At 39.9% G+C, this 26,661-nt stretch overlaps 1 protein-coding gene across 1 annotated transcript in view; it reads right to left on the bottom strand.

Annotated features, from left to right (window-relative positions):
* LOC135939253 (transcription cofactor vestigial-like protein 2) overlaps positions 1-26,661 on the bottom strand; it is a 29,901-nt gene extending 3,240 nt beyond the window's left edge. The window contains exons 1-4 of the mRNA XM_065483531.1: positions 26,234-26,661; positions 16,220-16,386; positions 15,501-15,811; positions 6,291-6,905 (exon numbers count right to left, since the gene is read on the bottom strand). Coding sequence (XP_065339603.1) covers positions 6,291-6,905; positions 15,501-15,811; positions 16,220-16,386; positions 26,234-26,350 — 1,210 coding nt within the window. The 5' untranslated portion in view covers positions 26,351-26,661. The remainder of the gene's footprint in view (positions 1-6,290; positions 6,906-15,500; positions 15,812-16,219; positions 16,387-26,233) is intronic.

Here is a 26,661-nt window from a genome sequence, read left to right as displayed (position 1 = left end):
ATTGCGTGGGATAAAGTGACGTGCGCCTCGCATATATGCCTTTTATTTTAACCAATATGTCGAGAGCTTACACATACCTGATATGGAAATTCGCTTTTTTCTGCTTCCTTCCCTGCACTTATTCAGAAGTGCTCTTTCCAGTCGAGCGAAGAAAAAATATTCTTTCTCGTGAGAGAATGTTGCTGAATGTGTGATTGCGTTTTTATAACGCGTCTTATTCAAAATAAATAAATAAAAAACTATATAAATGGATATATGACATGAGATTTTCGCCTTGTTTGCTAGAATCAATAAAGTCAAACTTTGGGAAAGGGAATCATCGAATAAGAAAAATTAAAAAAACATTTTTTTAAATTTAAATTAAATGAATGGCTCTATACTCTGCAGGAAACTCTATACGGAGCATAATTTAAGGATGATTAGCTATTAGTGAACATTCTATGAGTAAAAAATTAAATAACACGTTCTTGTACTACTGTTCTCAGGCCCCACAGCAGTACTTTGCCCACAAAGCAAAATTCATAGCCACAGTATTAGCAGCAGAGAATTCTGAATAAGCGATTGCTGAGTGAAATCGAAAAGAGAATACGAGTGACGAAATCTTGTCAACCCCGCCACTTGCCCTCCCTGTAATAATTTTTACCTTTCCCTCACAAAACTCACAAGCTCAAAAATGGAAAGCTACTTTCAAAGAGAGAGAAAATCTGATATTACTACTCATAAAAGCATTGATGATTGCACCTTTCTGACGGCTGCAAACTGCTGCCCTATTTGTCATTAGAAAAATTACGAAAAAAGCAATTTTAATCTCATCCTTACTTTAAACAAAGACCCTCGAAATTTAACTCGAAACATTTTTAACTTCATAATCTTTCTACAGCACGATCCATCTTATTTCCCAAAATTTTTGTGTGCTGATTCCGTAGAAACATAGCAGTTTTAAACCAGAATAGGTCGTATTCTGTGTAATTCCGTGAAGTAATACAATTTTCCAAATTATTTTTTAAACGTTTCTCCTTCAGTGCTGGATATTCAAATTTACGAGCAAATCCGTCTCGTAAATCATAACCCTTGGTATAGCTAATTGACAATTAAGGTTTTAAACAAGCACCGCGTTGGTTCCTTCCCAAGCATCTCCGGACCAAGGCTAGAACCGCTTTTTTGTTAATTCAAATCGCTGAATGAAGGAAACTGCGACTCGGCAATTAATCCTCGCCAAAATTTGGCTGCTAATTTGCGAGCTATGTTAATCTCTCTATATTGTGGCAGCACCAATGTCCAACGCAGGCATCAAAATGTGAGTTTCGCAAGGTTTGAAATGGCCGCTTCTAGGAACGCTGTGTATCGCACTGATTTCGTGGAAAACCATGCACGCTGCGATATCACTCCTGTGCTTAATTATACCGAGCTTCCTGTATACACAGAGAAAAAGGGCATTACTTTTATATTAATGTGCTATGTGATAAAGTTGCTTGGAGCAACCAAATTTATTGCTTCCATTCACGAACCCACGTATGCACATCACAATTAGCACTCACGTCAGTTCTCGGTTTCTTTAATAGGTCGTGAGCTCATTAAGGTGCAATTATTATTGTTGTAAAGTTCGCATAACGCAAACAAGCGTGCAATCAAAAGTATAAAAATAAAACTGAGTCAATTCATCTGCTTCACCAAGCCGTAATTTACTTCAAATGTGTCACATTGTTTGGGTTTTTTATTTGCATTGCGTTTGATAGAGTCCCTCTTTTAACTGAAATACTTCCTTGTGGGTGCTAGTGGAAGGCGTTGCTCGTAATAAGAATTTCAAACTATTTTCCACGATCCTCCAAGAAAGTAAGTGGCTCTCATTTTAGCTCTCTGAATTTAAGGTGTTCTCTTTGTGGAGTTCAGTCGAGTCACAAACGAAAGGGATTCGAGCGTTTATTCACTAATTATAACCCCATTGTCGTTATTGTGTCTGGGCCCTTGCACATAAAATAGACCATCATCGTGATGAGCATCGAGGGCAAAGGGAATAATAATGAGTGTGTGAGAGAGAGAGAGAGAGAGAGAGAGAGAGAGAGAGAGAGAGAGAGAGCGCCGGAGCGGCCATATTGAGACAGGAGCCGAGCGAGCGACAGAGATGATCAAGGCATTCCGCGCATTCCGATGGAACTTCACCCTATTCTGAACGCTGCTGCTGCTGCTTTCCGTGAGCGTGCGTGCTGTGTGTATCTCACCCATCCACCTTTTATAATTTAATAATATCAACTTCATTGTGTAGTCCCTCCCGCGCTCTCGCATTATCTCCGACAGTCAGTATTTATTGCAATATTTTCAGAGCATAATAACTGCTGGCTGCTGAGAGAAAATAATATTCATTCTGCTGCTCGCCATCGCTCCAATAAAGGCAAATATGCAGCCAGGGTGAAAAGTGGATTTTCTGTTAGCGTCAAATTTAATGCCACAGGCAGGATTCAGATAGAGGGGACTAAGTTTTCGATTTGGAGATTTCAATGCGCATTCCAGCACCTTAATTTGGAGACCACTCGGTCGAGCTATTTTGATATCCCTTATTCAAATTTCAAATTAATACTAATCTTTCTTGGGTGATATAGCTTAAGAATGAAAAATGGGAAGGTAAAGAAGAGATCGGTAAAAAATTAAAATAGGCTTTGATTTATTCTTTATTCAATGTGAAGTTCAGACATTCCCACATTGACGATTTAAAAATATCGTTTCTAACAAATTGGAAAGAACATATTTACTTGTGTCAATCGAAATAATTGCCTATATCCAGCATACACCACTTGAGAACAAGTTCACGCTACAGCACTTTTAAGGCAGGGAAATTCATTTTCTGAAAAGGTCGAGCTTCCAGATGGTGCCTGCCCATTTTGCAAAGATATTAAAGAGGAATTCTCATTCTCACACAATTTGTTTGTTTCCCACAGAAGCACTTTGAAAATGCTATTCACAAGTGAATAGAGAGAGAGCTTGCAAACTAAGAATACCTCTACTTGTATTCTTCACTTTCTATGAGTGCACGAATATTTAAGCTCATTTGCTGGAAAGAAAAATCGACCCCTGCCGGCCGGCCATTGAGGCCAATTACAGCCGCACGGCGAGGCAGGCAAAGTGGCCTCATAATGAGGCGCGCGTGAACATTTGCGCCGAACAAAGAGGGCGCCGCTCGCGTTAAACACACACGCGAAATTTGCCCAGAGATCCACTTTCTAGCAATTTGAGAACGGATTGAGTGATCTCGGGGGTTTTGCACAGCCATGCACTGGATGCCCTGCGCACAACTTGATCTTTCACCTATTCACCATCCGACAACAGCAGCTACAAAGGCAACCGCACTGCACAACAGCGCAGCAGCTCCTCCACTTTCTTTCGCCCTGCTGTGTGTGCCGTTGCTGCTGTTTTATTAGCCAAGTGAATGCACTACTTTTAGTTTAATCAAAGCCCCCGCGTTTGAGAGAGCACTGCCGCTGCTGTGTTCCTGCCTACTCCATAAATATTCTGCAGAGAAAGAGCACACGAGAGAGAGAGAGAGAGAGAGAGAGAGAGAGAGAGAGAGAGCTTCTCTCAACCCTTTAGCTTCGTTGCTGCTTGAGAATAAGAGGAGAGGCTCTAGTCGGCTCTCTTTTTCGCGTGCACTTTTAATGAAGAGGGAAGCACCTCTAAAAAGCATTCCTTCCTTAAACTTTGCGCGCTCCCCAACTGTTCTCGGCGCACATAATATGCACATGAATTCTTTGAGGAGGCAGATGAGTTTGGCAGCGGCGCAAATTATTCTCTCTTGGGAAGCAAGAAAACGCGTTTTATTCTGGTGGTACTAGGGAGAATAGAATTTGAATCCACGAGAATTTCTGAACAATCGCTAAAATTGGAGGCTAAACTCATTTTGTTTCCTTTTTTATTGCATAATTAATCTCGCATAAAATATTGCAGAGAAACTGGATCGATTAGTGGCTTTATCGCCTTAAATTTCAAAAATTTTTTCACTTCATATAATGTACATGCATTTTTGTGGCACTTTATCATGATGTGACAAATCAGAAATGCAATTGCAATCCTTTGCTGATTGTGAGAATGAAATTCATATTTTATAAGCGCGGTCTTAGTTTATAACAAAATAAATTACAGCTACGTCTATTCACAACATCAAAACGTAAACAATTAAAACGTTGTTTTGTGTCGCTGTCACGAGTAATTAATTGTATCTGGAGCAAGGATGCGGCCGAGCTGGTTGCATATCCTGCTCTGTCCACAACACAGGAGAGAGAGAGGGCTCGTTTATGCTCCTAAAGCGTCAGAGAGAGTGAGAGAGAAGCAGTGACGTCATGTTTGATATCGTGTAATCGATGAAGTCCTTGCCGCCTCTTTGACCAATGAAACACCAGCCATTTGACCACACCCTTGCCTCTTTTGCTCAAATCCACTCAAAATTGAGATCCAAGTTTGGCATGCTTGAGGCATCTTGCACCCAGCCGTTCGGGATAATTTGGTTTATAGTGCCGCCCGTTACGAGCACTTCATGCTAAAGTTGCCCGGTTGCTTTGAATAATGCACGAGTTTGACTTCACAACAGTGCGGATCAGAGCTTATTCTAATCGGTTTTCTGCCCTCAGCACGAGTTTCAGGAGCATTTCTAACCATCTGACTGCTTTTAGGAGGATTGGCACCCTTGACTCCTGGTTGAACGGGCTTAACATTAATTACATTAAATCAAACTAATCCCTTTTGAGAGAGCTGCAGATGTTACATTACAAAGCAATGAGATAAAAATTGCTATTTATATTTAACTGCAGATGTAAAAGGTGAAGGATAGAAATTATTTTTTACGGACCAATTATAAAACTCTTCTATTACTTCGATCTTCCTACCGAAAAACGGGAGTTCACTCTAAAATTTGGAACATCCATTGAGTTTACTAGAGACGTAATAAATTAATTGAGAATGAAAAGAAACACAAGCAGCGGGCACTTTTCCATAAAAATCCCAAGTGGCAGACTTGAAACAAATGAACTCAGCAGCAGAGTGAGAGTGAAAAATGTAATTTTGAGCTGAAAAAAGCGTTTGTCTGTATCCTTTTGAGACAATCAACCAACCGACAGAACAGCAGCGGAGAACGTTACAAGCTCCACTCTCATGAAGTGCTCTTTTTTAGAGTGAGTTAGACGATTAGGCGGTTTGAAAGATGCTAAGTGCTTACACAGATCACGGGGAACACAGCGCGACGTGTGCTTTTAACTTTGTGTCTTCAAATGTGGCCTTTGTTTTGAGGAGATTTGTTAAATCGCTGCCGACATCGAAAGTGACAATGCCGCGCTCTCGGCTGTCGCATCGCGTCGAGTCGCAGAGCTAATTTTGAATACAGCCGATTTCTGTAAAAAATGCCAGCGCCTCCGAAAGCAGGTGGAACGAAACGCTTTGTTTCAGACGGCGCCTCTCTCGTCCCTCTGTCGCTATAAATCTTTCCTCCTCGCTCTCTTTTTTCGAGGCCGGAATAAAAATTTCGCGTGAACCATGGCGATAATCGAATTAATTTTAATACTCAGCAACCATAATTCATTTTCCCGTCTAATTTTAATCTTTATTCGTCGCCAGCACGACACGTTATGCTAACAAATTAAACATTTTATGATATATATCTGTCTGACAGCGCTTGCGTTAACAGTGCTGAACATCACATACTAATGTGTGTGATTTACGATTTAACGGATGTGGGCATACACGCTTAAAAATTTCACAAGTTTTCAGCTCTGGCAAAACAGCACAAAATTTTGTGCTTCGTTGACAAAATCAGTTTTGGAACTATATGTTCAGGAAAAAATTGTCTGCGAATCGGGTAAATTGGATTTTAATAAAAAAGTTACATGACACAAAATTACTTATCTATTTTGTTTGGATATTGGTTTTTCCAAGAGTTATAAAGCAACTTAGATTTGCTTGATATTCCAAAATAATTATGCAAAGATAAAGGATAGAGTCAAAACGTTGAAGCATTTTTAGGATTCCAACAAATTTGAGTTTACATCCTAATAACTGGGTTAATATTATTGAATTTCCGTGTATGGTATCTTTATTTTAAAATATTTATTTTTAGTTGACGAGCTTTGAGTTATATTGATTGGCGTTTCCAGATTAACAGTTTTCCACGTTATAAAATGTAAATTATGCCATGGTCTTCTGAATTTCAGTTAACAATTTCCACGTTAACCGAATTTTCACATTTTTTGCGAGCATGCTAATATTTTTCAAAACCGAATTTAATTAGTATGTGCAATAGGGGCGTAATTTACCTGCCATACTAGAGTACGGATGCGTGACGTAGCTGGAAGCCGCGTGCGAGGAGGCGTCGACGAGGGGGTGAGCACCGCCGGGGGTGGCACTCTCGAGCTCGTGGAGGCGCGACGACCACTCGCCGGCCGACTTTCCGGCCGCCGAGCTCAGGTACTGATGTCTTGCCGAGTGGTTCCTTGCCGCACTGGACGACGACGGCACCGCTGCCGGGGGCGGATGTGACGAGGCCGAGGGGGCGAGCAGTAGGGGGCCGTACTGGCCCGAGCTGAACCTGCTGGCCATATTGTTGTAGGCGGTGAAGTCGTGTACAGCGGCCCGGTACGCCGGCTGGTGGTAGTGCCAGGGGTCAGGGGCCGCCCCCGCCTGGGGGTGGTGTACGTGGTGGTGGTGGTGCGGGTGGTACGGGTCAGACGAGGAGGCGGCCGCCGCTGAGGCCAGCGCCGCCGCCGCTGCCGTCGAGTAGAGCTCGGCGGCCGCCGCGTGGTGGTGGTGGTGGTGGTGCGAGTGGTGCGACGAGGCTGCCGCCGCCATCTGGTGCTGTTGCTGCTGCTGTTGGTAGTCGCTGTTCCAGAAGGACGGCGGGAAATTGCGCGCTGACATCGGAGAACTCGTGTCTGCAACAAATTCGACGACGGTTTAATACAATGCCAAACGACAGAGAATATTCGACTAATTTATATTTTCAAAGATAATTTTAAAAATGCACTTATTTGTCTTTATCTGGGAGGTGAATTAGTTTTCATAAAATTACCTGACGCTACTTTGTTTTAAATGATCTTCGCTTTAAATTTTCTCTGCCGTGAAGTGAAAAATATGGAGAAGCAACTTTATAAAATTTCCCCTAAAGATTTAGAATTGTTGACTCTCCTAAGATGGTTGATTAAAATTGTAAACTCCATTCCTAAAGGGTTCGGAAAAATCACATTTTTTCCGGAAAACCTACTGCATCGCAAAACAATTATGGATTCCGTCCAAAATAATTTTTCACACTTCCTGTATTGCTTGGCGCAAAATATGGCTTTTTGATGATCAAGTGTTGAAAAACTATGGAAAATAATACGTAAAAACCCAATATTGTTGGTTTTTGCGTTTTTTTTTTGCTGAAAAAACAGTGGTGAATTTTTGCGTATTGCAAAATTGGCAAACCCTGATTTGAAAAACAAAAATTAATTTCTTCCATTGTTTCATAGATTTACGCATCCAAATGTTTAAGGAACGGAACAGAAAACAAAGCTGACATGGGGATATAGCATCTTTTGATATGGCAAGTGACAATTAAAATAATGGCTCGTCATCAAATTTCTTTTCAGCAGCTGCCTCTTTCAAAACAATTTTGTAGTGAGTCAAAATATTTCTGACGAGGGTGATTTAGAGGCAAATCAACGCGCAGGAGTGAATATTACGACCTCGGTAAAACGATTCTCTGAAGAGCCACTTAACGTACAAACAATCTAGCGAGTGTGGCTGGTGTTGTTGATGGCAGTAAATAAAAAATTATCAACGATGAGGCATTAAAGTGAATGGCAGTGGAAATATATAAAATGGAAAGAGCGAGAGTGTGTGTGACCATGCTTTAATTAGGACCACACACACGAGCTGCCTGAATTTTAATTTTATTACCGCTGTCGTGGTCGATGAGAAAATGTAAAGAAAGGAGACGACAGGGTCAGTGCGCCCCTTTTGATTTTCTTTCTCGACGTGGCTGTTCCCACGACATCCTTTCCGTCAGCACCGAATTTTTCTCTTGTCTTATCTCAGTCGTCATCTTTGTTCGAGTGCTGCAACCCGCGCGCTTTTAAGGTCGTGCCGCCAGGTAGGAGAACGATGATCAGAGATTCGGTCCCCCGCTGGGGTGAGTCGTTTAATAAATTTCCATCTAGCCACCACGACTTCGGAGAGGATTCAATCGTCTCCGTTTCAAAATACCAAAACTATTCAATTGTGTCTGCAGCGAGTTTATTATTGAGACGTTTTCACAGATTCAAATTTGATGTGTTCTTTAGAAGGAAAAATTGACAGTCAACGTACTTTAATACTGAAAATTTCAATATATACAGTATACCCACGTCTCGATAGAATTGAACAAAAAATTGAACTTATTTGTGAGGGCCCTTCCATTTTATTTATTTTGGTATTTGCTAACAAGAAATACAGTTTTTAAGCGAGTATAAAAAGTTACAAAATTTAGCTGGTCAAACTGGTCCAGTTTGCTGGTTGTGAGACTCAAATCAATTACCACCTTGCTGTTGATGTACGATATTTTGACATGCCAATCAGTTGAGAACGCAATGAATAATAATCATTGATCGGATTCGACGTGCGGAGAAGGCTGGCTGCTGTTAATTTTAATACCGCGTGATGCGTCAACAGCTGTTCCGTGAGTGAACGTGGACGCGAGCTAGAGAACCGATAGTGATCAGACCAAAGATAAATTATCTGCCGCTACAAGGCGAGTGAATTTCTGTGGTGACTTTCCTACATCCCTGGCACCCGCTGGCATTCCTGAGGCATTTTTTCGTCCGCAGACGGGCCGGCAGCGCGAACGGCAGCGAAACCGCGCCGCCACGCAACTTTTTAACCCTGTCATTACCCACCCAGCCGGCGAAACTCGCAAGATGAAGCAGAATTTGCGAGGAACCAAGGACAGCGGAAATAACGTCTAAGACAGCTTTTTGTGTTCGGCGGTCGCTCTTTATTCGCGCGCACACACACACACACACACGCGCACCGCAGCAGTCCCTTTTCTTGCCAATATTGCCTTCACTTGGAATGCCACTCTGATTTTGAGCGTGACTCTGCATTTTGCAGGTTCACTTGATTGCGTTTAAAAGGTACACGAGAGAGTCCACACAGAGAGTTAAAAATTAGCGAATCTAGCAAAAACAAACTTCTCGTTTAGTGGATGCTTCAATTTTTAATTTAAAAAAAAAAAAATGTTGAAAGGGTGTACTTTTGGAAACATTTTGATACTTATCAAAAAAGAATCTAAGGCAAAGTTTGCAAATAAAATAGAATGGAGTTCAACATATTTCTTTGTGATTTACTAATGTTGGGAACAAATATTAAAAATGAAGTAAACAAAATAAAATCACACTTGGTACGGATTTTAATTGATTTTTAGTTTAGTTTGGGACATAGTTTCTCAATTTGGTGAAGTCAATCAATGGTGGTGTGCAACACATCTTCATTGATTAAGCAGCACTAACAGCTTTCATTCAGGTACACGAAAAATTTTCCATTCAGAATTTACTTTATGTATAAAAAATTACTGTAAGAAGCAAGAATTGTGCTTTTTGAAATAACTTCAATGGAGTTTTTGGATTTTGGAGGTGAATTTTGTGAGAGGAGTTTTCAGTATTGATTGAGCTCGAACTTCAGAGTGATTTCTATCGTTCTATCGAAAAATTTCCTTGAATATTGTTCTTCGGGTTAAGTGCTGCTGATAAGGACAGAAGGGGCTAAAACAGCTGCCGAACTACGCGAGAGGAATTGAAAATCCATTTTCTCTTCAAATTTTTTACTTTGTCGCCACCCACAGAAAAAGAGCCATTCCTAAATTGAGTTAATTTAAAATCAAATTTATTTAAAATTAAGTCAAAACTAATCGACGAAATTCATCAGTTGGATGTATAAATTTTTTATTTGCTTCTACTGTCAGAAAATCAAAATTTAAAAATTGTGTAGGGGATCAATAACAGAAACAAATGTAGCAATGGTTTCGACTAATGCCAAACCTTCTTGCACAGTTTTAAATCACTTTCGACCGCGCAATCAAGTAGAAAATTTCCACTTCAAATTAAGCAAATTAAGGAATTTTCTCAATTTGTTTGAACACCATTTTTTGAAAACCACTCTAAATCGGAATAATTTAGCTTGAACTCAAGATTAAAAAATTTATTTTTACATTTAAAATCTCGTGATGCTCCTGATTTGGCTTCATAACTACTTTTAAATGTAATATTGCAAACAATTGTGATGTTAACACAGTAGTCAATCGCCATAATCTTCTTCTGCATCCTGATACGTAGGCTCAAACATAGATAGTCAATTAGCTTACACGTGCTGAGTATTATCATTCATTAGCGTAATGATTAAAATAGCGGTGGGCTCGCGTTGGACATGTAATATTGCAATAATCGGCAGGAACATGCGACTGATTCCCAGAAATCTTTCTAATTAATTTGCGCACACAAATTCCGAAAATTCTCGCCGTGAGCCAACCAGCCAGCCGTCATCGGCTAGCTATTCTTGCGGGGATCCGCATTGCGTGCCGTGGGACCATAATAATTGCTACACGGCGAACAGAAGAGAACAGAAATATCGGGGGCATTGTTTGCGTCCAAAAGTCTGTGCCGCTGTGCACGTAATGAAGCGTTTAAAAAAGTCATTTGAATAAATAATAGCGGCTCGCGCGGCTATTTGAGCGCACGAGAGCGCGAGAGAGAGCAGACGAGTTAGTGTGTATTATCCGTTTATTTTCTATTATTCTTCGGGTGGCACGGTGCATTTGTTTGTTCTCCCATACACACACACACACACACAGCTGAATATAAATTATTTCGGCCAACTGCGCGCAGCACACGGCTCACGCGAATTTATTTATGTTGTATTATTGTTCTTATCGCGCGCTGGCATCATATTTACTTGTTACCTGTGACAGGGTTAGTTGGCGAGTTCGCCGTTTCGGTGTGCAATTTATGGTTTGCTAAACTCCCACAATTTGTGCTCGTACGCCTAGCCGCCAAACAATGAGGTTTCTGCCGCAACCAGTCTGTTTGTGTAATTTTAAATTGGCCCTTTCGCGGAGAAACTTTAATTGACTCTCTTGATAAATGCCAGTCGGCATGCCAATGAGATTATTTTGGATAATAAGGTGAATAAAAATATTAAAGTAAATAAAGCCTCCTTTCTCTAAGTAATTATTAAGATTATTTTGCATTACATATTTGTTAAGCAAGAATTTAAATGAATGAATGCGCTTTTGAGTGCACTGCCCACCATTTCATAAAAAATAAACTAAACAATCATGAATTTATGACAATAAAGAACATTACTTTTATCAACGTGCAAATCTGTAGTTATTTCGGTACACAAAAATATTAGAGAAATTGACAATTTATTTTTATTTTTGTACGATACAAAATATAAATCATCTCAACAAAATAAAGGCTTTTTGACCACTTCTGTATTACCAATCGTTACTTTCATTAGCTCTGTTCAAATCAAAGTCACGGTCGTGAATAGCAACGCACACGTGGTTCTGAGCCGAGAGTTGTGTTTAATTCGTCCTAATTTAAAAATCTGCGGTCGACGAGATTAGGAGTGAGGAGCGTTAATGTCCCCGAAAACAGCGCCCACCAGGTAAACAAGCCAATAATTTTCACAAAGCGTGACTTTTCGGGCCTCGCCAAGTAAAAGCGAAAAGCATCAGGAATAATTAATTAATATGCGCGCCGTGCCGAGATTAGGTTGTTTGCATTTCACAAATTCACTTTGTTGGTGTAAAGCACGTGTTATTGGGGTGAGAGAAGAAAGAGAGACGGCGACGCTCTTTTAGAAGAACATCTAGTGGCGGACGGAAGAGACAAGCAGAATTTATTTTTATTGCACTCACTCGGTAATACCCCCCGCAAATTCGGCAATTAACGCGTAAGCTGAGAGAAAAAGGAGGGAGGTGAAAGCGTGTCTAACTTCCAATGCAGCTTTTTGTGGTTCAGAGTAGTGTCCGTGTGGTTCAATAACGATGATACTACCAACAAATATTTGTATACCAAATTTCAGAACAGAGCAAAATGAGCAGAAAATTCATCATAATTTTTGAACCAATTTTGACAACCTCATTATAAACTAAAAAACGTCAACTCAGTATTGATGTAATTGAGTTAGTTTGTTGGGGTATGGGGGCAGGCACTTTTATATATTTTCCAATTTCCAAATATTAAACTGCAATAAAATCAATGATATTTTTATTTAATAAAGAGAAGCAGACCTGATTCAGTATATGCATTATTCCCTAATTTTGAAAGCTTAAATTTTTCTAAGTTGATACTTTTAAATTGCTTTGCATAACTGGAAGTCATTAAATGTTACTTCTCTAAAACGGTTGTTTTTAACCACTTCGTTGCGATCCCTTGTAATTTACAGTGATTAACAAGTCATTTACTTATGCGTTTATCTGACAACTGCCATCGACATCAAATGTCAGATACCCTTGAGCGAACAATTAAAGATTCTTCAAAGCTGCTACTACGCAGATTTTTCTTCTTTTTAAAAATAAAATCTCATGTTTGTGTTGGCCCCTCGATGATGATGACGACGCTTGGTGACTTTGTTCGAGAGGGATTAACCCTGGGTCTATGGTCTTTGATGAGCCCACCTAAAGACACTTTCATCTCACGTAAAATTAGCTCAGAATAATGACTTGGCCGTGTGAGTGACTTCGGCATGATGCCTTCTTTTTTCACCGCGCTTTTATTAGCCAGCCAAAATAGATTATACGGCAATTCAAGTGCCCGCCTGCGTGAATTCGAGCCGGCAAATCAGTGCGACGCTGATTAAACTTGTCAACCGATAGCTTTGAGCTGAGAACGAGCAAAAAATACAGTGCTTCCTCTGAGCAATTAGAAAACGGTGAGAATGAACTGTTTATGTGAACGATGAGGACGTGTCATTTACATCATTTGCGTTTTGCAATTATCACGTAATTACTTAATGTGCATTAACTAATTATTGCGGGAACATTTTACCAAGCTAATTTATTAATGCACGCGGAGAGTAAATTCATAATTAGAGCTGTTAAATTTAGACGATAATTTTTTCTGAAGGTTCTTATTTTCTAAGGCACATCTAATGAGCAGAGATCACGCCATTTCAAGGTATTTAATTTTTAATTACTCTGTTAGCCATACTTGAGATCGTATACAAACGTCAAAAGCGACCGAAACCAGTCTGAACAATAAAAGAAAAAAGTCGAAAATAGATCATACAAAGCAATAATTAAAAGTGGTTAACTTAATGGTTCCCATGAGGTAGAAAAATTATGCCTTAAGTATCTGGTATCTGTTTTAGGGGTGCAAATAGCCAGTTCTGAAAATTTTATTCCTTGTTTCTAATCGTAAGAAAATAATCAAGACACTAATTTCAAAAAATTTCTCCCGTCATTGGCTTAAATAAGTTTGAAAGAGCTCTTTTAACTTTTTTTAAATTATGAATATTTTTATCAGGGGTTGGTTTTATAAGCGAGATAAACCAATTTGCTTCTATGAAACCCACTTCTGGAGAGATAAACTTCTTGCCTTATTTGGACCAACAGTCAGAATCCGAAACAATAAATTATAGGGTGAACATCATTGTGTATTTAATATTTGCAATTTTTAAAGAAAGCAAATTCCTTTTCTATCTATAGGAATTTTTGAAGCACGATGGATTTCAATGCAGCTTTTCAATTGACAGTCTAGAGTGCGTCTTCATTTGCATCTAGCAATAAAAACGTAGCAAACGGTACTTCCTTCAAAATCATTATATTTGCATTATTGTAAACCACATGTAACTGTGTCTAAAACAGCGAAAAGGTCAAACAAAATCAACTTTAAAAATTCAAAATCAACTTGTTCGGAAAAAATTAGACGACTGCCCACGTGCCCTCCAAATGTCCAAATTGCATAGCCCTAGTTGTAATTGATCAATATTATTTTACAAGTTCAAAGTCGCAAAAATATAAAAAGAAGTATTGTATTTTTTTCATTGAATCACATCAAAAACTAAATCTGAAGCACAACACAACATGATTCTATCTATCTTTAGATAAATATTTTAACAAGGAAAAATAGTCCTGTTACAATTCTATGAAGGGCAGTTTATGAGAAGAGTTTTCTTCAACCAGCGCAAAATAGATACAATATTATATTCTCTTGCATTGTTGCCCGTGAGAAAAAGTTCATGGAAGTCAGTTTTTGCAAAAAAGTGGTTGATACATCGACTCTAGGAATGCCGGATTCAATCAATATCGGTTTTCTCATTAGAAAAACTCATTAGCACACTCAAAAAAACTGTCTCCTCTCGCAGTATGAATAAACAAACACTCCCATAACGAATTCCATCTAGCAGCACTTGTATTACTTTTTCACTAAAGGAATGCAGAGCAGTCGCGCAGATAAATAAATAAATATAATTGCCGCGAACACGTGTCATTTGTCATTGCGCACCTGTCTTTGATTCATCAACGCGGCTGCGGCTGACTCTCGCTGGCCGCCACCACACCTTCCCATTAAAGAGTAAAGCAAACGGATCGGCATGTGACTACTATTTATAATAATTACCCGCTGTTACTACGTGGCGTGCACCGACTTGCAAAATGCGCCTACCAATCGGCAAGAATGAATAAATCAATAATCGGTCATGTTATTATTTATACTGGCAATTACAGATTCTTTCACTGTGTGTGCGCCGTACAATCGCTTGCCTTGATGAGAAACGCAGTATAAAAAGATCGAATTAATTTATGAAAAACACTTGTGGCGCCGGGTAATGAGTAATTTCAACTGAATGAGTGACTTTAATTGTTGTTGTCAAGAAGGTCGAGACGTGAAAAAATACTAAACACCGTTGCTCAGCACACTAGACACGTAGTATTTGAAACACAGCGTCTCAGTCGAAAATGATAGATCGATCGAGTGCGCTCAGCGAATAATTAATGCATTTGAAATAGAGCATACACTGCAATGCATTCGTGGCGTGCGCGCACTGTTTGTTGCACTTTCTTGGCCGCTACGTGGTCAGAATACAGCCGTTAATGTTAATATGTATTCTTGTTTCCAGGTGTTTTGCTTGAAATATTGTGTTCGTTCAACTTAAATCACATGTTTGAATGCAAGGCTTTACGATTATCGTTAGGGAAACTTCTCGTTTCATTTCCAGCGTCTGAACCTTGTAAAATTTATCCCAGGCATTGCTTTGAATTCGTTCTGTTTCCAGACTTAAAATTATACGATTAGCATTGTCTTATTTTATATTCCACTGACGTACAAATTAAACTGAATCGCTGCGCTCTTTGTTCAAACTCTTTAGAGTTCAAGGAGAGGTAGGGAAAAATATCACCTCATTTCGAATATTAAAAAAATTATGTAGCTTGAGAGCCAACTCTTCTAATATTGCAGCTGTAGATTGCACGGTCATTTAGAAAATTGCTATGAAAAAATTGTGGTCTTTACCTTTACTGGCCCCTGAAGCTTTCCCTGAGCTGCCAGGCTCATTGCCTCCAAAGCCACCGGCCGCAGAACTGGACGCCGATCCTGCCGACGACGCGGAGGTCGGCGCCACGGCCGACGAAGTCTGGCTAAGGGCTCTGCTGAAGTGCTCGTCGACGACGGCGGCTGCGTCGCCGGAGTAGTGCGTGAAGACGACACAGTTTGCCGACACGTACTGAGCGGCGCCGGCACGCTCGTCGTCGTCGTTTCCAGGTTCAGTCTCATCGTCGGCGCCACCGTCATCGGCTACCACAGTCTTGCTTGTAGACTCCTTGCTGCACAGAAAATGTTTTCTATAAAATTTCTTCTGATATTTTGTAATTTCTTTAATTTAAAACGACAAATTAATATGGCGAGTTGAACTTATGTCAAGAATATAATTTAAATTGCAATTTCTTTTCGACCATTCTTAGCCATATTTAAAATATCACTCTTTGCATATTATCAAGATTAAAAAATTGATATTATTTAAAATGTTAGGAAGAAATTAAATTTCACTTCACCGATCGTTAATCACATTGAAGCAGTGAATTCAAAACTGAGGTGTTCCCATTACGAGTTTAGTATAAATTTTGCTCACTTCACCATAAATAACTTTTAATTTGTAAAAATTTAGAAATTTAAAAGACTTGACTGCATCCATTGCACCTCACTTTGATCATCAGTTTGATTTTATTTCTTACCTTGTGCTTGGAGGTGCATGTAATGAAATTGGGCTTGAGGGGCTTCCCACCGAGCTGACTGAACCGCCCCCGCCTCCACCCGCACTGCCGCCAGGGCTGATGTACACGTCCGAGTGTCCCAGTGGACTCTGCGATTGCTCGAGGGACGTCCTCGGCTGCATTCCAAACTGTGGGCACCAAGGACAAACGCTTGTTCAAATGGTCAGTACAAAAAACAGTGCGCCGCTATTTATGCAATTAATTTTCGCCGAGGGAGTCGAAAGGTACGGTGAGATTAATCTAATGTATACGCTAAATTGCGCGTTAAGTCTACCGGCATTAATCATTCTGGTCCGGATAAATGCTCGTAGAACGTGGGCTTTACTTTTTCGCGTTTAAATTCGGTTGAACTAAAAAATATTTTTTAACCCAATGAACATTTAGATTTCAGCACTAATTTAAGACCACAAATATAAATACCTATAAAATTACACAAATATTAAGGATCGACTTTGAGATTGAACTCTACAATTACCACTTGAATTTAATTTCAGCCACTTTAACTGACCTTACCGATGCCAATTGAGACCAATTTAGAACAGAAAAACCCATACAGCTTCGCCACATTCGGGGCTCCAGCACATGATGGGCCATTAATTAGCTTCTAAGTGTTTGTTTGCCCAGAGACCATAAACCCGAGATTTGTATCAAAACTCAGGGTCTATTGAGTCAGATTAAAAATTAAATTAGCAGCCGCTATACACGATTTTTGTAAGGTTTACTGCCTCACAAACGAGTCATTTCGCCATATATAACTAATGCGAGAGTTGAAAACAAACTGAACAAAAATCGCATCAAAACAGCCATAATTTATGTATTTTATCGGGGCACTAATTAAACAAAACTGCCTCGCGATAAAATCAGTCAGAATAAAACTCCATGTGGAACATAAAAAGAGCGCGGCAACCAGTTTTCTGCAAAAGCACAAGCAGCAGTCTTTATTTATTTCCAAGAGGCAAGCGCACTTTATTCCTTGTTATTAGCAATAAACGCGCTGCAAATAAATAAATAAGGCGAAATAATTTGCGATAAGCCGGCTCTTCTTATTCTATTACCGATTTATTTACGAGAGGATTGCGGGCCGAATGAGAAATAACGCCGCCGCCGAGTCGTGCCTCTAATGTATAACGCGTTCGCTCGCTATGCGGATGTGGCTGCTTTAGGCTGCGAACCTCACTTCCAAGACACATCTCTCGAATTCCTGACTAATTGTCTCCAACCGAATCATTATGTAAAGCGAATCCCCTATCTTTATTGCACATCATCAACGCGGCTAGATACGCATTGAGAGATAATAGGGGGCGAGTGCTCCTCTTTCCAGCACCAGAGCGACCGACCATTGCTTAAATAAATTGATTACCTCTGAAAGCAGCGAAATGCTCGCCGGCTCGAGAATGCCGCCGATCGTATTTCCCACTCGAGTGAGAAGAGGATGGATATCTCAGGTACTCGCTCGGCATCGCATATTTTCCCGTTTTCGCGAATATCGCTGTCTGAACACCTGTCTGATGACCTCCCGATAGTTCGAGTTCATTTTTTATCCGCAATGTAAGTGACCGTAATGAAACTGGAGCTATAAGCAAAAAGGCCTAGAAAATCGTTTTTTTGACGAACACTTTTATCTTTATCTGGCATTTGCACCTGTTAGTTTTAAAGAGTTCATATTCAATTTATTTGAAAGTTGAAAAGACTCAACTCAGCTGCAAATCTATTGAATTATGTAATATACCAACATGCTTTTATCGACATTATATAAACGATGGCAAAACTTGACGAACATTGCCATGTGTATTTAATTTAAATTAGAAATAAAATAAGTTAATAAGATTCAGGCTTCAAATAAAACAATTTTTTAAATTTAACGTCATTATGCAGGCATCGAGGGATGAACTGCAAATTCCACATGGACAATAACCGAATTTAATTTTATTGATTGCGAAAAATTAATCAACAAGATAACTTCCCCGCACAGATCTCATCTTTGCTCTCATTAAAATTCGCTTATTCTCAATTAGTCGACTCAAACGGAGCACATCTGGTGCGATTCGTACACATTGAACGCACGCCAAATTTGAAATAAGTGTGGCCCATCAGTGTGGCTAACGAGATAATTGCTCTGGACCGCGACCAAAAGACGGTAAATAAATGCTGTCATCCCGTATTACGGCGTAAGCGCAAACAAATAAATAAGCCAGCTGCTTCGAGAGATGATTTCGCACGCGCGCCACGAGGTTCTTCAACCTCCATATACCGACGCCTTTTCGCTAAAATACCAGTTATCCAGAGAGGCAAAAGAAGAGCCATCCGAATGTTGAACAAAGAAGGCAAAAAGGTCCCGGGTTTAATATGTATGAGTGACTCGAAAACCGGTCATCAGAAGAAGAGCAGCCCAAACTTGGTTTACAATAGGCTATGAATTAGCTGTGGAAAAGGGATTAAATGAAATATCCTTTTGTGCTACTGACAGAAATTGGACAAATTCAATGAGCAAATTTCAGAAAAATTTTACAACCTGAGAAAATATAGGTGTAGAGGTTGCTTATTGTCAATCTCAACCAAATGCAATTCGATTATTTAATTTTTCTCACTGAAACTTTTTGAGGTCTTGATTGCTAATAGCGAACTGTTATTTTATATTTAGTTTTAAAGGTTTTAAATTTAAAAGTAATAGCTTAGTTTTAAAATGACCATAAACTCTCACTGTCGATACATTCTTTATTTGTGCCTATTCAAACCGTTCGCGGAAATTCGCGAGCAAATCATTGAAGAAACGAATTAAACTAATTAAAATCCTCGGTTTTTCTCTTTCATTTTCACGGAGTAAGAGGCACAGTTTGGAATCTAATACCGGTGGACCCGCATGTTTGAGCGCGGGCAGCAGTAGGTCTGCCGATCTCTGATCTCTTATTGTTGTTCAGCGTGATGTGCCGTATCTGCTGGCGCGGCCAGCATCATACGCATTCCGATCAAATTCCTCACTTCTTTCACTCACGTTCCATCTTTGGCGGATAAATCAGGTGCGTGGTCGTCGGCTTTGCAACTTTAACGCAGCTAACTCGCCTAACTCATTTAATCCACTTCAGTCTGCTTTTTCCAGTTCCCTTTTTAATTGATCAGATGCAGGAATTCCATCATGCGGGAATGACGCACTTGAGGAAAGGGTGAGTGGAAGAAGATCAAAACCATAAATAATGTACTTAACAAACAGTTTTCTAAGAAATATGACTAGGCCAGGTAAATGAGAATAAGTAGTCGATTCAGACAGTTAATTTATGGGAGTATAATGCTCATCTTTCCTGTATTTTGGCTACATATAAAAATCCACCTTCAGTGCGAAATCGCTTGTGAAATCGTTAAAATCAATAATTTATTGAATGTGTTACTGACAGATCTTTTATAGCGCATAAAATTTAATATTAAATTCTGTATTTCCCCTCCGCATAAATTACCGGTCGGAAGAAAATCCATAAACTGCCTTAACATCTTATTAACTCCTGCATGTTGAATAAGCTTGACTGAAAGCGCTTACTCACGCCGGCAAAATAAACAAAGCAGACTTGTCGTCAGATGCAGCCGACGATAAAAACAAATTTATGTTTATCATAATTAATAATTCAACACAATTTTACTGCCCTTCTGCGTTTTTCTTCCGCTAACACTGAAAACAAAGATCGGCTTCACACATGAAACTGAACCGTCCGAAATTTGAAATGCAAATCGCCGCAGAGTCGTAAACCTTAGAAACCCATTATGATATTATATATGCGCTGGTCTCAGCACCATTGTCGGAAAGTGTAAAAATGAAGGCCGAGCGTTTTCATAGGTGTATATTAATGATACCCACGCGGCAGCCGCGAGCGAGGTGAGAGTCGTAAATAAATATGAGAAATATTTTGTAATATCACGCGCGGCGCCGATTGGCCGAGCCGCGTTTGGAGGGGTTCCCCAAACTGATAATTAGCGCCATGCTCAGGTGCAATGGAAACGCGGCGGCGTGCTTTCGGCTTTCGGTTTCGCCGCGCGCCTCCACCGACCGACCGGCAGGTGATCATTGATCGCGGCGATCCTGCCGGCTTCTCCCGCCATATTTACTCGCTAATGAGCCGCGGTAGCTGACTTACTCTGCGGGAAGTCTGCGCGAAATGTGCGCCTTTAATGACGGCTCTGCCTTTTTAACAGTTGATTAGGGGAAATTATATTCAATTTGCGACCATCATCAAATTAGGTTCTCTAGGAGGAAATGGAAATAGTTATTTGAGAGTCCACACATCATTATTTTTGCATTTATTTACTACTAATTGCAAAGGCTCTTTTGTTTGGCACTACTCATTTAAGAACTATTTTAATCAAACCCCCAAGCTTTAGTATAAATCAAGATTATTAACGGATTGTTTTACAGAAATTATATTTTTAGAAAGAACAGGTAAACATTTAATTGCAAATTTATAAAATTAAAATTAATTAATTTTGTAATTGCAGTTTTCAGGAAGCACATGCATAGAACTGTTCCTCTGTGTGTATATCTTCTATATTATTATTCTGATCGAAATTAAAGAAAATATCATACTTCGGATGGGATAATAGTTGATTTTTTTAATTGAATGCACAAAAAAATTAGCAGAGCAATTTGCATTGGGTTAGGAGAGCCAGATTCCCGACTACCTCTGCACGTGGAGAAGATTCCGACTCGAATTCGACTAAACTATCACAGATTCAATTTTAAAGCTAACTAAAATGTAAATCGTTATTTTAACAAGTTAAAATAAAATGCACCTTTTTAACTTTACAAGAGATCCAATATTTGTATAATCTTTCATTTGGTTCAGAATAGGATGAAGAATTTAAATTAATTAGAATACGGAAAGCAATGAGGAGTGCTTATAAATGAACATTAATTTAATGCAAATGTATACTAAGCACTAGTTCACGGAAGCTCACAACTCTTCATGTATTTACTTTAGCACTAAGCGTAGTGCCTGCCGACAAGCGATTACGATCAGTAGGAACACGCAGCACAGTAAAAATTAGATTAATTACCACAATGTGATTTGCATTTTTATCTGCAGCCACGTGAAATGACGAGCAGGGAGAGTCGTGCCGCTTGTGTGTTTCGTGCGTTCAGGGAAAGGATATACACGGTCGGGGCGTATCTCCTATCCATTTTTCTCTACAAGCTCGGTGACAAGTCCTCTGACATAATCTCCTACAAGCTATCTTAGGCATAGCAAGGTAGCCGCCACTTATACTGAGTGTGCGTTTTGTGTTTATCGCCACTAAAAGGGAGAAATATTAATGTATAAACTGTGCGAGGAGATAATAGATAACGAACCTCCCCTAGAGGTACCTATACCCTTATGAAATTAATTGCCACTCAAGCGCTTTACCTTTCAAACGGATGAAGGCCCTATTCGCAGTTGAAACGCAAGGAACCTAGAGTATTCCTCACACATACCGTTCTAATTATTTATTTTTAAAAACGTATGCTTAAATTAGTTTCAAAAAGCAATTTCTATGGCTTCTAGCTAGGATATTTTACTCTCAAAATAATAATAAAACTTAATAAAATTTATGGTGAATTTATTTATCTTACATGAAGAGAAGCGTAGCACAGATTCTGTTCCAATTTTGCTACATTTTAAAAATTGCCATTGACGATATGAGGACTTTAATTTTGATTTTATAATTTTATCCCGCTGATATTCGTGCTTACTGGAAGTGTGTAGGTTTTTTTATGGTTATTCAAGAAGTTACAATTCCTGAGAATGGTTTGAGCTGCTTTAAAGTTTCTTTGTCTTCAGCTAAACGTGAGCATTTCAAATTTATATTTGACAAGAAAAACTCTTTTAATTTTTCGACTTAATACACTAGAGGTGATATCTCATAATTAAAAAAACGAAATAATGCTGCTTTTTATATTAAAATTGAGGCGAGTTAATGAAAATGTTGAATATTTTTATATATTAAATATTTACAGAGGAAATATTTCTGGGTTTAGCATAAATTATAAATGACAAAAGCATATAGACAGCTTTGAGTCTACTTTGGTTAACAAATTATAGTTTTCAGGGAGACCTGTTCGCGTCATTACATTAAAGGTCATCCGCATCCCTTTTTGGAGGTGCTGTTCAGCGAAATCTCTTTCTCTCTCGACGCTGCTAGCTTGGTCATTTGTTAAAGGAAACTACCTCTGCCGGCCGTGTTATTGTGATAGGATCGTGTGCGTATGTGTACTCTTTCAAAGTATTACTACGCGGCTTCAAAGGGCCCGACCGACTCCTCTCGTCATTATTACGAGCGGCGAGAGAGCTTTGAGTAATCGGCGGTGACTCCTGCCGCCGCTTGCCCTCGTGTTTACTTTGTAAATCTTTCCTTCTTTCTTTCTGCGCGCTCTTTTAATTGCAATTTTTGACGGCCACTCGCGCGTTTTATTGTTTCACTGGCTCAGCAGGCACGTTTCTTGTCCGAATTGCCAGACGAAAACACGGACGTGCTAACCATGCCTGTCGGGTGACGAATTGCCTAAGGTGACAGTTGTTAGCAGAATATTTTCTTCACTTTTCAAAAATGTTCTGATTTTCCTGGAATTGAAATATTTTTCTGTAAAAAATGCAATGATTCATTGATCCTTAGTAGCTCATATCCTACCGTTGAGGATATTGTTTAGGTTAAATAAATATAATTATATAATCGATACAAAATTTGCTATATTAAATAACTTATTTCTTCGCTCCCACTTTAAAGAATTGGTATTATTTATATTATTGGCTTCAATTAAATTTTCAGCAAAGACAATGTTTTTATTTGATTGAAGTGTCATAATGCTTGTGTTGTGTTCATTATTCGAAATCTTTTTGAAATATTTTTAAAACATTTAGTGTATGAAATAATATCAAAATACAATGGGTGAACAAGTGAGTCGCCGTGGTTTGATTTGCACGGCGTGCACGGCGGGTCGTTAAAAGTTTAACGCTGCTGGTATGCGAGTTTGCTCCCCGAGTTAGACTCAATCTTTTAATAATGATTTATTGACATTCTCCATCAGATAGCTCGTGTGCCTGCGCGGAGAGCGAGTTGCTTAAAAAGAGTTAGTGACAGCACGCAGGTAGAGGAGACGCGATCGTAAAGTATCTGCTGGTGCCAAAAGAGCTCATCAATTTTCATTGTGAAACTCGCGCCGAACAGCCAGTTTGCCTTTGGAAGACAAAATCTTTTTCTGATGAGCGCCGGCTGCCGTCGTTAAAACTCACTTTCCTCGTCACGCTGTGAAACAAACAGTTCGCCAAATCGTTTGAGGTTTCAGAATTTTGAGTAAATGATGCATTATTTCCCTCATGAATGGTACAACTACACGGCAAGCTCGTCGGTGTTAAGCAAGCGTCTCACAATCAACGTGCAGCTGCAAGTTAATTAAAATTAACTCTTTTAATCCTGATCTTAATTGGCCGCACAGCTACAACTGCGTCGCACACAATTTCATATATGAAGCTGTAACTTTCACAACACAAACACTGAATTGCCTGAATTAATGACCACTACACACACACACACACACACTGACACACACACACGAGGATGTTGAATCGGAATTGACGTTTAATTAAGCTTAAGTCTCAGGGGAACGGAAAAAGCCGTGCTGAAATTTGTCAACTTCACCATAAAACCCTCAAACGGAGTCGTTTGTGTTTCAGGCGACGACGTAAAAGTGAGCTGAGATGTTTAGGGGGACACTTTTCTGTTTTGTTTTACGTGGCCTTTGCTCCTGCACGGCGCTGACAGAATTATGCAAACGCGACTCCCACATCAGCACCCAATAATTGGCCTTACACACAAACATTTCAGCGTGTCTACGACATTGTAGACACATTTTTTTAAATTGGAGACGAAATTCCTGACCCGCTTCCAACGTAGGTTGTCATCGTAAACACTCGAAAATAAAAATTTTCACAGCTCCGATTAACTTAGCATGCTGAAATAAACCAGTTTTGCACGGAAATTTCGACAGCAGATGAGTTTCGGTGATAAAACCATGCACGGTGGTTAGTAGAAAAATTCATATCAAACAATAAATTTGGTTAATTTGCTACCCCGAGGACAAGTCCAGCTGTCTTTTAAACTCTGCTTTAGATCACTATCGCGTTAAATAAAAATTACAAGCAGCCTGGGAATATTTAATATATGTCCTTTTCTCTTTCTCCCTTGAGCTATGAATCATAGATGACTCGAGTTTTGTATGCGTCCCACGTTTCACTATAGGTACCGACAGCCATCATAAATCTCTGACGTTTTTCTCCAAAGCCGAAAAGCTAGCTGGACTTGAAAGAAGCGTGCCGACCTTTTAGCAATCAAAGCACTCAAAATCCGCGTCCAAATTAAAATAATACGGCGAAAGCCGCGTGTGCGCGCTCCGCATGCGAATGACTCAATCCCGGAATCCGCAATTTTTGTGTTCAAACGGAAAAGCAGCGTAGAGGCGTAGAGGAAAAACAAACGGAACAAAAACGCAGCCCTCTTCCATCTGTGTGTGTGTGTGTGTATACGTGTTTTGTTATTCCTGAAGTCGCGCATTCCCAGAAATTAATATCACAACGCGGCGGCGGCGGCAGCAGGCATTCCAACCGCGTTTCCAGCATTCCTGCGTTTTCATAAACGTCTTCTTTTCATACACCCGCAATATCATCATCATATTTCGCGCAGCAGTTATTCACAACATAAAGCTGAGAGCTACATCAAGGTGGCGCCCGCCAGACTTTTGTGCGTTTATATATTAATTCGCCTTTGTTTTACAATTCGGAAGCTAGCTCTCTCGTCAGCGCGAAACAAACAAACTCTCGCGTTTCAGCTGGCGCAGGAATTTCCGCTCGTTCCTTTTGAGCCGCTCCATCTCCATTCTACGAGGGGTGAGGAGCGTGGGCCAGTCTGCAACCCGCTGGACTCCACCACCCGGCAAAATGCCTATCTTTTAAACTCGCCATAAAAAATAGTGGGCTTCCCAATCACTTACGAAATTTAATGATTGACACAGAAGCAAACCCTTTTATTTCAGAAATATAAAATTACGAACCAATAGCAGATTTAGATTATTTATTATTGACTAAAGATTTTCCAGATTAAAGATGTGCAGAATAAATTTGGTTAAATTATTTAAATAATTTTACTATAATTATGAAGCAAGGACAAAATTTAACTCCTATAAACTTGATGATTGCTTCAAAAATTTAATTTCCACCCGTGACTTAAAAGTGTCACTATAACAATCTCCCAATATTTCATCCCTACAATTAGATCTGGCCTTACCTTTGCTCTTAAAATTTGTCATCTTGCAATGAGTGTTATTTTGCAATCGCATGACATTTAATATTGATGGAAATTGCAGGCCTTTTACTTAGCACCGCGCGCCAATTATGCAATCGCCCATTTAAACAGGTTATCGACTCAATATGCCTCCCTAAACATCTCCTCGCTCAGCACCCAAACACACGAATGCGTACTGTAAACTTAGCTTGTACACATACTCTGGTTGACCTCACAAGCGTGTATTGAAAGCAAGATAAGGCACGCCGCGTTCATGCAGGTTGATTTCCACCAGTGACATGATTGATAATTTTTACTGATTACTCAAATTTCTGTCTATTTCAGTTTCTGCTTATTATTGTTGATACAATTTAACACTTTTTACTGCGTATAAACATCAACGCCTAACAATTGAAAGCGAGATAAAACCACCTCTTCAAATCTCCTTTTACGGACTTCAAGTTTGATTTCCAATAAATGAGTGAATATCTACTGTCTTTAATAAAGTCTAAGGTCTGTACAAGACCAATGAAACCTACACGCAAATTACAAAACCTCTAAAATTTAAAACCCTATTAAAGCTATTAAAAAAACTTGCTCGTATCTTTTTCGCTTGACTCCCGTATTAAATTTCCACTATATATGTCAGACACAAAAATAAAAAGTCGTGGCAACTTTACTCACCCTGTCATATTGCGGGAAGGGCGTGAAGGCCGGTGGTCTGGAGACAGGCGAGGTGGACGGCCTTTGGTAGAGGTAAGGGTAGTAAGCTTGATACATCACCTCACTGCAGCTCATCATAGAGACGCATAGCAGCACATAACAGTTCACGATTCGCAACCAAAGTGTCTGTGGAACTTTTCGCGACCCGAACAGAAGTCACTCGCTGCCGACGTCCAACTGCCGAACAACACGGACGGTGAAGCGTGCGGACGCACCCCAGTAACGCGAGGGTGAGAGCGGTGCTCGCGTTGACGCGGGGCCCGACAGACTGGTGCTGTCCATGCCTGGCCACCCTGCCTCCACTGGCATCCCCCCTCGCTGAGCCGGCGAGGCGGAGACTCGCGAGCCTCCGACGCCAATCGCGGCCGCCGCCACCGCCGTCCGCTGTC

This window comes from Cloeon dipterum, chromosome 3 (assembly GCF_949628265.1).
Source record: "Cloeon dipterum chromosome 3, ieCloDipt1.1, whole genome shotgun sequence".
Taxonomy (NCBI): domain Eukaryota; kingdom Metazoa; phylum Arthropoda; class Insecta; order Ephemeroptera; family Baetidae; genus Cloeon; species Cloeon dipterum.
This window is presented reverse-complemented; position numbering and strand designations above follow the sequence as displayed.